This window comes from Atta colombica, unplaced genomic scaffold, assembly GCF_001594045.1.
Source record: "Atta colombica isolate Treedump-2 unplaced genomic scaffold, Acol1.0 scaffold118, whole genome shotgun sequence".
NCBI classification, from domain to species: domain Eukaryota; kingdom Metazoa; phylum Arthropoda; class Insecta; order Hymenoptera; family Formicidae; genus Atta; species Atta colombica.
In genome coordinates, this window is record NW_017259204.1 from 52,063 (window position 1) to 66,128 (window position 14,066).

The 14,066-nt window shown below is 28.8% G+C and overlaps 1 protein-coding gene across 2 annotated transcripts in view; it reads right to left on the bottom strand.

Moving 5' to 3' along the window:
* Positions 1–14,066, bottom strand: part of LOC108694196 (dnaJ homolog subfamily B member 6-like) — a 36,583-nt gene that overhangs the window by 5,123 nt on the left and 17,394 nt on the right. The window contains exon 4 of one of the 2 annotated variants that reach the window (XM_018203547.1): positions 4,320–4,430. The exons of the other annotated variant lie outside the window; for it this stretch is intronic. Within the exon in view, the coding sequence (XP_018059036.1) occupies positions 4,320–4,430 (111 nt within the window). The remainder of the gene's footprint in view (positions 1–4,319; positions 4,431–14,066) is intronic. 2 annotated transcript variants of the gene reach the window in all.

Consider the following 14,066-nt stretch of genomic DNA (forward strand, 5'->3'; position numbering starts at 1 on the left):
CAAATTATTAAAATTCCTATATATCGAGGAACTATCTGTTCAGTCCCAAAATTAAAATTCAACTGATCAGTTTTAGTTATTTGACAAATACATTACGATTATATTAAGTAGTTATCTCCGCGTTACAGTGTTTCTAACTAAATAAAATAAAATCAGTAATTAAATAAAATCATTTATAATCACTAAAAATGTGATAATTATGCAATCACGAGAAATTATTGTGTAATCAAATGAAATAATTTGTAATCAGATGAATCATATGAAATAAAAATGAAATCATGTAATTAGTGAGATATTATTTTAGTTGGTGAGCCTCCTCGCAACCATCGTATAAATCAAATCTTCTGGTATCTTTGAAAATAATACCAGTAAAAGCCTTACAATCGTTACAATCGTTCACTATTTATAAATGAAAGGAAATATTGTCATTCTTCCTCCAATATACACATTGTCTTATCATTTTTGCTGGAAGATCATCAATTAACCTAACCAAAGTTCGAGTATGCACGTTGTATATATTTGGTACAACAAAGGCTAGAAGATACAATGTATTTACTGTCTATTTTTATCTAAAGGGAAAAGTGCATCCACATATAAGATCTATAATTTGATTGATTTGATTGAACATGACTCTATTCACAGCGCTTATGCTTGTTCTACAATAGGGTCGCAAACACCCATTAAGAAATTAACTAATCATAATTAATTTTTTTTGTCATATTTAACTGTGATTGGCCAATTTCTTACGAGTTACGACTTGCGACTCTGTTGTAGAACAGACTTTATAGATTTGTATAGATTTTTAATTTTCATTACGTCAGATACAATATTGTTCAATCAGAAGTATTTATACTTGCGCATATTTGACACGTCTTTAATATTTATAAAAATAGAGCATTATAAATTTGTAATTCTAATTATTCAAATGTATTAAACGATGCATAAAATTATAAATAGAATTCTGTACAATTAATACAAAGATATTTTCTCTCTTATCTCCATTCTCTCCTCCTCCCCTTCCCCTCCCTTCTTCTTCTATCTCTAAACAGCGTATATAGGGGGAATCGTTTAGAGGAACAGTTCAGTATCAGGCTGTTTCTCGCCTTAATGAAGTGAACAATATTCACGAAATGTTGACATTCTAGTGATGGATTTGGACACGAAGATAATTCGCGAAAAGCATAGTCTTTGTATAGAAAATTCCCGTGGAAGTCTTAAAAGTATTAATAGAATTCCGTCTCAAACTTTACCGCGGATTATACATATATCATCTAAAATAGATTTAAAAGATCTATTTTCACCATCTAGGACTTTTATTTCCTATTTGTTGTATTCACATGTTAAAAGATACTTTGTTATACAGAGTGAAACATCTAAAACAGGCCATCTGAATAATTCTTGCTTTTAAAAATAGAAAGAAAAGTTTCAAACAAAAGTTGTTGATTTCGAAGGAGAAATCGTAATTTAGTATTTTTCACTTTGTTTTTTTTTTTAGATGGTACGCTAAAAAGACATAAAATCTTCACTTTTTTAAATAGAATTGAATTTTAAATGGAATGATTTTTTTTTAGATAATATGATTCCTCTGACTATTCTGTATATAAAGACTATTCTGTATGAAGATAGACATATCAAAAAATCAATAGTTTACGAGATACTTTATTCTAGCACATATTGACATAAAATGTTAAATAACTGTATATTTTTTTTATAATCATACTTTAATACTTTTATGTACAAAATAATGAGATGAATCAATTAGTGTAAAGAAAATACACAGTTGCTTATTTAAAAAATTATCCATGTATTCCCATACATATTCTCTTTTAAAGTAACTATGTGGTTTTTTTTACATCCACTGATTCATCTTATTATTTTGTGCATTAATATACGATTATTAAAAAAATTAATTTATGAGATATTTAACATTCTATGTCAACATACGTCACAATATAGTATAAAATATCTCGTAAACTATTAGTTTTATCTACCTTGATATGTCTACCTTGATACTTTTATATGCAGAATAGTTAGAAGAATCATATTATTATGTAAAAAAAAATTATACAATTTTGTTTAACCCTTCATGGTCACTAGAGTTCAAGGGATCTGAAAAAGATATGAGACTTTACATTTCTTCTATTTCTTTCTTCTCTTTTTTTAAAACGGAACTTAAACTGCCATTTATCCGAAGTTCAAAATATTCTTTTTATGCCTTTGGCGGCCGCATATTGTATCTTGGATGTCAGTCTTTGCGATTTTTTTAAAAATGTTAAAATTAAAAACTTTAAAAAACTATTACATTTCCATGTTTTATAATGTTTAAAGTATGTTCAGTAATTTTTATGAACAAAAGCTGTATTTTTAAAGAACAAAAGCTATAAAACAAAAATAAACTAGAATTATGTATATGAAGTGATATGCGTAGTAATGATGCGTAGTCTAGAGCTAAAAACTTTTTGTATTACAGAAAAATAATTGATAACTGTGTTCTGAAATTCTACGGATGCTTATATGCGAATGCAAATTAATCATTGTCAAAGTGGCAATTATATTGGCTTTATTATTGTTTCTCTCACAACATGATCATAGGCTGTTATTTTTTATATGTAATATATCAAATTGTTTTGATCGTAAATCAATCCATAATATTAAATGATGTTCATATCTATCCAGGTATTATTCATTTAATATATATTCTTGCAGTTTTATTAGCTACACATCTTTCACATATTCACCAAAAGTTATCAAAATATCCACAATTTGTGAATTATTGTATATTCAGTGCTACGATTAATCTCCTACTAAGTAACATACTTCTTCAACAAAATATTTCTCCATTAACGTAAACATCGACATAATATTATCCGTTGAATCCAAGGTCAAAACTTTGAACATAAGATATACAAGGCTGCATTTGAATTTTATTTCATTATGAATTTTGTAATCAGTCAAGCTTGACCTTGAATGTCCTTATGTAATGTATCTATGAATTTGTCTTAAAAAGAGCTGTCATGCAACGAAATAAAAAAAATATAGCATTCCATTTAAGAAAATGAAGTTGATTTTGAAATGTCTCCAACCATAAAATAATTGTTTCCACTATATGATGTCCCCCTTTGTACTGATCACATTAATATAAACTATTTTGTCATGTATCTTCGCTGATAATCAAATCGGTCACTTTATACAAATCAAAAATTATTTATGTAGGCCAAATATAATAAACAATTTTTTAAATAAGCAACTATGTATTTTTTTTACATCTTTCTTTGACTCATATCATTATTCTGTTCGTAAAAGATATTAAGATACGAATATCAAACAATTAATAGTTACTAATAGTTATTAATAGAGATATTTAACATTTTATGTCAACATATGCCAGAATAAAGTATAAAATATCTCATAAACTATTGATTTTATAGTTTTACCCTAACACTTTTATACGCAGAATAATTAGAGAAATCATATTATGTAAAAAATTCATGTTATTCCATTTAAAAAAGTGAAAATCTAGAAATTTTTTTAGTGCTTCCATCTAGAAAAAATCAATATGACTAAAATATCCCCTCGAAACCATTTTATTTCTATCTGAAACTTTTTTCATATCATCAAAAATAAATGAAATATTTAAGATGTTCAGTTTACGTAGATCTTATATAATACATAGTTTTTGAAGACAACTTTTAAGTACGATAAATAAGAAAATTATTGGTCTAGTGTATAATATAGAAGTCTATGGAATTGATAATATATCGTTTTCATGTATTAAATATTGTTTAGTTTGTAAACGTTGTACTTTTTTTTCATCAGGAGTATAACTTTTTCGAGTCAAGTTATAATTTACTAGTTAGTACACGTTGATCATAGAAACGCAAGCAAGGTTAACTGCAACACATGATTATTCGATGTAATATTAGAAATAAGAAAAAACTGGCAAATATTTTCCTTTTCAAAGAAGTATAAAGATATGCGCGATCAAATATTGCATCTCGCGATATTTGAAATCGTTCTAATCAAAACGAGATTTATAAATTAATTAATTTATTAATCAAGTACTAACATAGTATTTATGAGTAGTCGTATTGTGTTTTAATTTAACTTGCAATTCAAAATTCTCGAATATTATATTAATCATCGTAGTCGCCCATCACGTTTCGCGCCCGTTTTCGGCGGCATGAGCACTAGAATCTTTTTAAAAGAAGAATCGCGACAAACATATTGCAATAGGTTATTAAGATAAATAAAAAAAAAGAAACAAAACTACAGAACACAATGCTTTGAGCACTCTGCAAATCATATTTTTCAAGTGGTACCAAAGTATCGCTGAAAGGGAGAATCAAAGAAACTCCGGAAGGTGAATCCACGGCCGGGCCTTGATGCCGCCTTCTGATACAAGCGTTGATCGTAAGTGTGTCTCTTTACATCTGGAAAGATTTTCTATATCGTCTCGATCTTTTTTGCACATACACACATATTTTTCGTTTGCGTTCATTCGTATACAAATTTCTCGATAATCTACAATCCGTAATTTATATATACAATTTAAGAAGCTTTCGTTTTATTACATTAATGTCTCGGCTAAAAGCGATGGCTTCTAATTCAATTATTAATCCTATGTAGAAGTATGTTAAAAGCCTTTGCTCCTAAGCCAGCATATATTTATATTATTATTTCTTATAGATTTTGGTCATAAAATTACATAGTGACATCCATTTGCTATTAAAGTATAAAAGGATAAAAACAGAAGATTCGCAAAGATGAATAATTTATGTTCTCATTTTTCTCGACAAACATGATTCGTCACAAAAATAAATACGGGGGAGTATGCCATCAACATCACCGAATACGAATCTGAATGCTTGTTGAACAAATCTATTAATACACAATCACGGATGTATGTCAAAATATATTATCTTTATTAAAAAAAAAAAAAAAAAAAAAAACCCGAATGATGCACTTAAAAAATATTTTATTTGATTACAATTATTAAGATTTTTAACTCATTTTTATGGCAAATAAATTTTATTATGATTCTACAACTATAAAACTATAAGAAATAATAAAGCCATGCAAATTACATACATGCTAGGGGCAAAAATCGGCTATTTTTTAACATCCTTTTTTGTGACTGATACGATTCCAATAACTTCAGTGATATGATTTAATAAATATGTTTAATCATTTAAATGTTTCCGTGGCTAAAAATAATCTGAACAGTCAAAAACTTCTATTCTGTAAATTATGAGCATTATATCGTATTTCTTTGTAGGATATTCCGTAAACTTAATACTTAAGGATAGATTCCTGAGATTATCTTGAAATGAAAATTTTAGTACCAAAATGCTATAATTGTCTATAATGTTATAATTTAATGAATTAGGGTTACCTAAAATTCACGATATAAGACATAATAGCAAAATTTCGCTAAAAGCGAAAACTGACTGTTAGTCTTATCAATTCTCAAAAAAACTTTATGTAATGTATTAGGATGACTCATCTTTACATTTGAAGAAAATTTTTTTTTTTCGAATTCTTTCCGCGGCATCTCTCAGAATATGATTCCAATCCATAAAAAAAAATTCCCGCCAAGTTTCAGTTAGATCGGATAACGAACTCGTATCAACGGCTCGGTAATATATTTGAGTTCCCTCAATATATATATACATTATCAATATTTGTTTTTAAAGCGTATTATATTTTCTACAAAAATCAATTTAGAGGACTTTTCTTTCCTTTATCATGTATCTTGCTTTTTCTGCATCATTTGAGGCCTTATAATATGTCATTTAAACAATTAGATATATTTTTAATGATTAAAAAATAAAAATAAATAGTCATTGCATTTTTTGATTCTTCAAACTGGGGAAATTGATCCATAGACTATTTTTTAATATTAATAGTATGTTTGAAGGATAAAATTTAAAAGAATTTCATACTTTTATTAGGCAATTCTTTACATTTAACAAATAATTTTACATAATAATTAATGATTATATTAGAATCGTAATTGTTAGTATTAGGAGACCCCTTTATATTAGGTTGACTGCACGAGATTCATATTTGTGTTATGTTACGTGCGCGGTATACACTCATGTAGAAATATAGAGAGCGAGTGCGCATGTCATTGGTTTTGCTGCACATGGGCTAGAAGGAGCTCTCGGATTCGTCATGTTCTTAGAGAGAAGATTAAATCAGCCATTATGTATAAAGAAATGCTGTTCGCTCTCAGCAATAAAGTTATTCATCCTATACATGCAGAGGCGGCAACTTACCTCGCCCATAGGTGCGAAATTTTTGACTGACGAAAAGAGGAGGAGGGGGGAGTATAAAATGACGACTTTTGTTATTTTTCATTTATTTTTGTGCTCTCTGTTGGCGTCTTTTTTCTACAATTGCGACGCTCTGTCTAAGTCGGTAAGGGATCATTTAAATTGGTAACCGTAAGAATGCCGTAATTGTAAGAATTGATTAATCACATTCGAGTATTCCCTTCTTATTCAATTCAAGAGAAGAATGCTTGACTGTGATTAGTCAATTCTTTATACAGATAACGGCATACGACACACGGTTACGGACAATATAATTAACATTAAACTTAAAAGTTAAATTTCTGCTATGTGCACAATTGTACTGCCATCATAAATATCCATCGACATCTGCGCACATTTAAAAAAATTCACAGTTGATTTTTAATCCAATTCTTAGGTGTGGATTTCCACACTAAGCTAAATTTTAAATGTGGAACGCTCCATGGTTCCACACTATAATTGCCGAGCCTGTATATGTGTGCAACTCTCTCATAGAATTCCCTCTGTCGTATACAACAGTTAGTCATTGGCATCATCTTGCCTAATTTCACAAATTACTAAAAAAAAATCTGTGAAACTTTAATTTAATTCAATAATACAATGTTATAAGAAAATCTCTCCAAAGTGCGATAATATGTTTTTTGAAAATTTTTTCGCGCTGATTACGCTGTTGGTAGAATTTGTCTAATTTGTCAAGATTTTGAGTAAATTGAAATGAAATGGCGATTTTTGCCATTTTTAACATTTTTTGTGACAAAAGAAAAACTGATTAAATTAAATAAACTCAATGACCTTGAAAGTATAATTCAAGAACTTTCGAACAAGTTTTGATTCGATTTCTTTTCATAATGTTATAGCTACTTGAATTTTAGACTTTCTATAAAATTTTCAAAAAAGTACATACTTATACATGATGTTTGTGTGTGTGTGTGTGTGTGTGTGTGTGTGTGTGTGGGGGGGGGGAGGGTATGTATGCTATGTAACTAAAATTGTAAACATATGTAATGTTACAAAAATCTTAAAATTTGAACAGCTATAATTTGATGAAAAAAGTTATACGATCATGAACCAAAGTTCGCGCGCGCTTAAAAACTCTTGAATTATACTTTAAAATAATAATAAAAATAGAAATGCAATATAAGGCTCTCCAAATAAATTAACAAATAAAAACGTGATGTAAAGGAAATGTCAATGTTCGTGTGTAATCCAATATATAAAAATAAGATATAGACGTTTCAACCCTAGTATTGGGTACTCTTTGATGTAAAAATTATATGTTTGGCATAAATCCATGATATCAATATAAAAATATAATCGCTCGATCAAATCATAAAACTATTGTCACTATTGGAATCTTCAAATGTCAACTGTTATATTTTATTAAATATACAAACAGTCAAAGGCGACGAAATACGGTGAGTTCGGCATGGCGAGGAGGCGTCATGTTTTACTAACACTGCGTACCTATATTGTACTGAATAAGATTGAAATACATTTTTTTCAATAAATTGCGAAATACAAAAGTCGTGAATTATTAAACTATGCAACATTATAAAGCAAATAGTTATGATTCGTGATCCTTTTATGCATTCCAAAATTCTTTAAAAAAAAAAAAAAAAAATCTCAATTTTTCTTAACTCTTCTTTTTTTCTTTCTTTATATAAGGAGTACGAAAAAAACATAAAGAAAGGTTTATGACAAGAAATGAATGAAAAGCGGTCTATTTCGCATGAGGCAGATCGGTCTGTCGGAACGCATGCGAAGTACGATTTATATCGAGAAAGTGAGAAGAACGGTTCAAGTTGCATGAAACTAAAGAAGAGTCTATATAGCGTAATATTGACTATTCATAAATTATACATATTTAGTCACGGAAAATTAAATAATAGATGAATAAATGAGTGCGAGAAACAGGATTGTAAATTAAGACCCGTTCTCAGTCATATTATAAAATTTATGAGAAAAAATATTGCGCTATATACTCTTCTTTAATTTCGTACAACTTGAATCGCGAGAAGAAAAAAGACTTTTCTTCTCGCTTTATACTTCGTATACTTCGTATGCGTTCCGATGGAGCGGTCTTCACGCCTTACGCGAAATAGACTGCTTTACATTAATTTTTTGACAAAGGCCTTTCATGTTTTTTTTCGATATAGCATTTTTTATGACTCAGGCGTCGATATAATATCTGTTTTTTTTTAAATGATTGTTCCACGAGATTCGGGTAGAGATATACGCGTCGATGAATAGCTGAATGTAACTTTCTTATTTTTTTTAATTATTCAAATTAAAAAATTAAATCTAATTTTTTGAAAAATATTTAATATATATTTTACACAAGTAGTAATTACATATGTATAAAGACATATACAATGTTTAGTGATATTTTTGTCTTAGGAGATAAATTCTTCTATTAAATACTAAATCATCATATCGAATATACGAAGCAGTGTAAATCTTGCACAACTATTTTTAAATCGCGAATCGCGCGCATAGTCTAATGCACTTTAAAAGTTCTGAACATCTGAACAAAAAAAGTTAGCGCCTTAGTTAGACAATTTTCAATAATGAAAAATAAATATTTCGAATTTCTAATTTTTTTTTCATTGTAATAGACAATATAAAGTTTTCACTAATATTATTTATTTATCTTATACAATAAATAATACTTGATAAATGAAATTATTGATAGGTACGAATATACTAATCATTTTATTTTTATTTTTTAATCATATTTACAATTTATTTAATTATTTAAATGAGACATATAAGGTTTCAAACAATACAGAAAAGCAGAACGCGCAAACTAAAAAAGTTCTCTAGATCGATTTTGTGGAAAATACACTTTGAAAATATTGCTAGCAGTATAATGGAATGCTTGTAGTATAATGAAAGGAACTGAAATATTATTTAATGTCGTCGGTACAGGTTCCCATTGTTTAATCAAGCTGAAAGAAATATTAGTAAATAAGGCCAAATTCTATTTCGCGACTCTTAAACTAACTTTTAAAAATCCTTTGTTCATACTAATTGTAAGAAGTATGAAAATAATTATTATTATTTATCCATGAAGTGGCGAAAATAGCGTAGTAAGTTATTTTAGACTTTAATATTGTCTCAGGCGTAGAAATTATCTACTATACGTAGAAACTATCTAGGTAGTATTTATTGGCATATATTGTTCATACATTTTTATATACGTTTCTTAAAGATATCTCATGTTTTGACAAATGATCACAGGAAACGTATATAAAACTAATACTAAAAACTAAAACGTATATAAAACTATTACTGGAACAATCTTCTCTATATCAACTTTGGGAAATGGAAATTGTATTTTCTCAAGTCGAATATATGTCGATTCTATTTTATTTAAAAGTTGCTTTAATATTTTTGACATATGTAGTTCCTAATTTTGACGGAATGAGCTACTGCATGCGGATGCGATTTCAACTCGGGCACACCAGCTATTCAATCTCTCCACTTTCCCCTACTATCAGAGTCCAAAAAAAACAATGAGAATAACATTGAAGAAGAACATATATACAATTACATTTTAGCAGGATGCTTGCGCCTTATTCTGTGTATATATTATATTTCTTTACGTAATTCCTGTTTTTTTCGCTAATATTACAAATAAAAAGGATACACGGATTATTTACATTTAATGACTAAATGCTGTTGATCATATTTATTATTATTATTTATCGATTCAAATTATAAAAGAATTAAATAAATATTAAATCCTCAAATCAATAAAAAAAAGTTAAAAACACAAAATAATTTGTTAAAATGCAAAATATTTTAGACAGATGTGATTTCCTAAACTTATGGTATATGGCAAACTGTTGGTTTCTATGTATAAACCAATATTAAAACTAGCTTACTACGTTATTCTTACAACTTTCTCATTTCTCGGATAAATAATGATTATTTTTGAATTTTTTAGGATCTAATAAAGCATTTTTAAAGGTTAGTTTAGGTTCCATCGCAAGATAAAATTTGACCTTATTTACGGGTATTTTTTTAACAAAAATTATTTTTTTATAGATTTTGGAACCATTCTGAATGCCGAAAAAATTTTTGAAAATAGAAAATATAGACTATCTTAATATACAGGTAACCCAGACCACTAACAAGTTATAAATAATTGATATAATTGCGATGATAGAAATGTTGATGATAAATAAGAATAAAATTAATCAATTGATAATAGAAATAGATAAATTAATTACAGGATGTCAAGATATACAGGGATATACGTCACCAAAATCCGGACAATGCTATATTGTGCCTTCGGAGGTTGTTGTTGGCGTCCGAGAAAGCCTAATGCTTTTAGTAAACAGCTATATTCTCAAAATGGCCGCATTGAAATCAAGTGCGGAATATATAATCAAAAAGCTGCGATCATCGAATTTTCGCGCTGGGCGCTCAGCAACGGAAGTAATTCAGTTTTTTAGCTACCCGAGATCAACTGTTTATGACATTGTGGCAAAATATACGGCTTTAGAACAGTTCAGCGAAAGTTTCAGTATGTCAGCAAGGAAGAGTCACTCGAAATAACGCACCACGAGGATCCGTTGAAAGGGCTCAAGCGCTAATTTCGGATGAATTATTTCGTAATGCGAAAATTAGTATCGATTGTTGGTATAAGCGAATCAACAGTCGAATTGCTGAGAAGAACCTTCGATATAAATCGTACATATATTAAAGATACAACAGATGCTTTGTGAGGACAAGCCGAGTTGCTCGCCTCGGCTCCCAATAGCCCAGATTTAAATCCCTTGGACATACTACGTATGAAGCGTAGTTGAAAGGGTCACAAACAAATTTCAGTATCCCAATGTGACGTCATTAAGGCCGCTATTGAGGCAGCATTTATCGGCACAGACAGCGCTACATTACAGCATGCGTGCGAACGCTTCAGACTGAGAATAGAGGTCGTCATTCAAGCTAATGGAAGATATATTGAATAATTGTGCTCTACAGGGATCCTCCAAATGCTAAAAAAATTTTTGTAATATTTAATTTTTTATTAAAAACATTTTGTTTAAAGAAATTGTTCGATTTGTTCGAATTTTGATGACACATCCCGTATGTCCGCTTAGGCTAACATGATTTCAATAAGTTCTTACAACAATAGAATGTTTCTGATATTTTAGAATAAATTTCAGACAGGGATGATGACTGGCCCGATGGACTTCCCTCTTTACTGTTCAGATATACACCACACAGTGCAAAAGCTGTTTGTTCAATATCGATATAAAAATTACATATTTCTCTGCATATTGCATATAGGCAATGTATCTGCATGCAAATATCAGCAAAAGTAGATTCACTTTATTTTTATATGTACGCAGATGCACGCGCGCGCACGCACGATGCACATACTTATATATACAAATATATATTTATACATATATATATTTATACACACATAGGGTGATCCAGAAATCCAGACCACCTCTAAGAGCCGGCACGTTCAGTGTCACTAACATATCTAGCCATCTGAATTTACAGGAATACTGAGGTACCATATGTTCAAGACGTACGTTCCTTTACTAAATATTCATACGTAACTAATGATTCAAAAAATATAACGTAAATTTAAAATTGAAATAAATTTAACTAAACATAAATTAAACACACTAATTTATAAATAATTTGAATTAAACATATAATTTATAAATAATTTAATAATTTATAAATGAAATCGTTAGACACAACATTCTGCAATTCTTTCTCACTTTCTCAAACTTTATTTTTTATAAAAGAATAATGCGAAAATTATTTTTTTAATTCTTCTTTTCTTATATATACAAATGAAGATTAAACGATAGAAAAAAAAATATATTGACATATATCCTTGTAGACTACTGGTAAAATTAAATTGACCATTAATTAATTATCTGTTTTGATAGATATGATTAATTATTTATTTTAAATTTTAAAACAGTACTTTTAATACTCAAAATAAGTAATTAATCACTAGCTAATTAGTTTAAATTTAGTTCAATTTTACGTTACATTTTTCGAATAACCGTTAACAATATATAATAATGCATGAATATTTATAAAGAAATGCGCGTGAACATGCTTCGATACTCTTGCAAATTCAGATGGCTAGGCATTAGTGATACCGTGCGTGCGTACATATATATATATTCCTCATGAAAAAGTGAGTTGAAAATATCCATAGCAAAAAGTTGTGATATCAATAGTTTTTAAACGATGAAAATGTCTAACCACAAGATATGGAAGTTTGCGCCGTTAGGTGCGGCGCAACTAAGCAGCTAGCCGCGCGAACGCTTTGACGGATATCGTTAAATAGCACAATATTTGAACGAGTTGCAAAGTCTGTGCTTTGCAACTCAGCGCCAAGACATATCTGATAATTGAATCTGATTTAATTCATGAGAAGTAATGTCAAATGTAAATTCGATATAGCATCATTTATATCAGTAAAGAGAATTTTTGAAATATATTTTAAGTAATAACCTATCGAATCGATATCGATTCAATGTCAAAAAAAAATGTCAAATTTTATTATCATTTCTGATTGGGAAACAAATTTATAAATAAAATCAATATTAATTAAATTATCCAAACATATAAATCACGTATCGAATTTGCAATTGGCATTACTTCTCATCAATTAAATCAAACTTAATTTAAGAATATCGCAATAGATTTTAGTAGATTTCATCTTTGCGATACTCATTTGGTACCGTACCGTTTAGTGATATAAAGTGTTCACGCGGCTGTGTCACTTTTTGCCGTACCTGACGACGCGAACTTTATGCTCTAGTTGAACATTTTCAAAAACTCATCGTTTAAAAATTATTGATATTATAATTTTTTGCTATTGACATTTTCGACTTACTTTTTCATGAGGAATATGTCGGCTCTTGGGAGTAATCTGCATCATCCTGTATAATATTATATTTTTGCGCGCGCGCGCGCGCGTGTGTGTCACCATACATACCTTAAGTACACAGAATTATATACAACCAAATTAATTAAATTAATTAAATTAATAGATACACCATTTCCATCTTACCGAACTTGTCTCAAGACTAACAACGTAGATATAATGGTAGAACAATCTTGTTTTTATTATTTTTATTTTTGATAATTTATTTTTTTATTTTTTTTAATTTTCTAAATTTAAATAGGTTTTAATTCGTAATTTTTTATAGTGTATAGTGTATTATTTAATTTTTAAAATTAAAAATAATAGAATAATTTTTTAATCTATATTCTTTTCAGAAAGAATTATCACGGTTCACGCAGCTCGTCAGGTAAGCTATGATGGGGGACTCCAGCGCCATTACTCAGTGTTGCCGTTTAAATGCTTTATGGCTTATTGGGTACGTTTTATTTAATCCTAGTAGGCCACTGTTATTTTTGATTACCTTCCCAGTCTCACCAGAATATGTGAAACCCAACAACTTTGTCACGGTATATCTCTGAACTGAATATGTATTTTTTAGCTCAAAATGTGTGAAATTTATACCTCGAAGTCTGATGAAAACAGATAAATATGAATAAATAATATTTTATTTTCAATTAATTACAATGCTTCAAAAAAATGTTATTGGAAAAATTCGCAAAAAATTGTTTACTTTGGATAAAAAACTCTCAAATTTTTAAATTTAATGTTCAAACAAAAACTCGTAGGATTTTTTTAGTTGACTCTTTGAACTAAAAAAAAAATAGTACGATATAAATTGCTCAAAAAAGTATAATTAT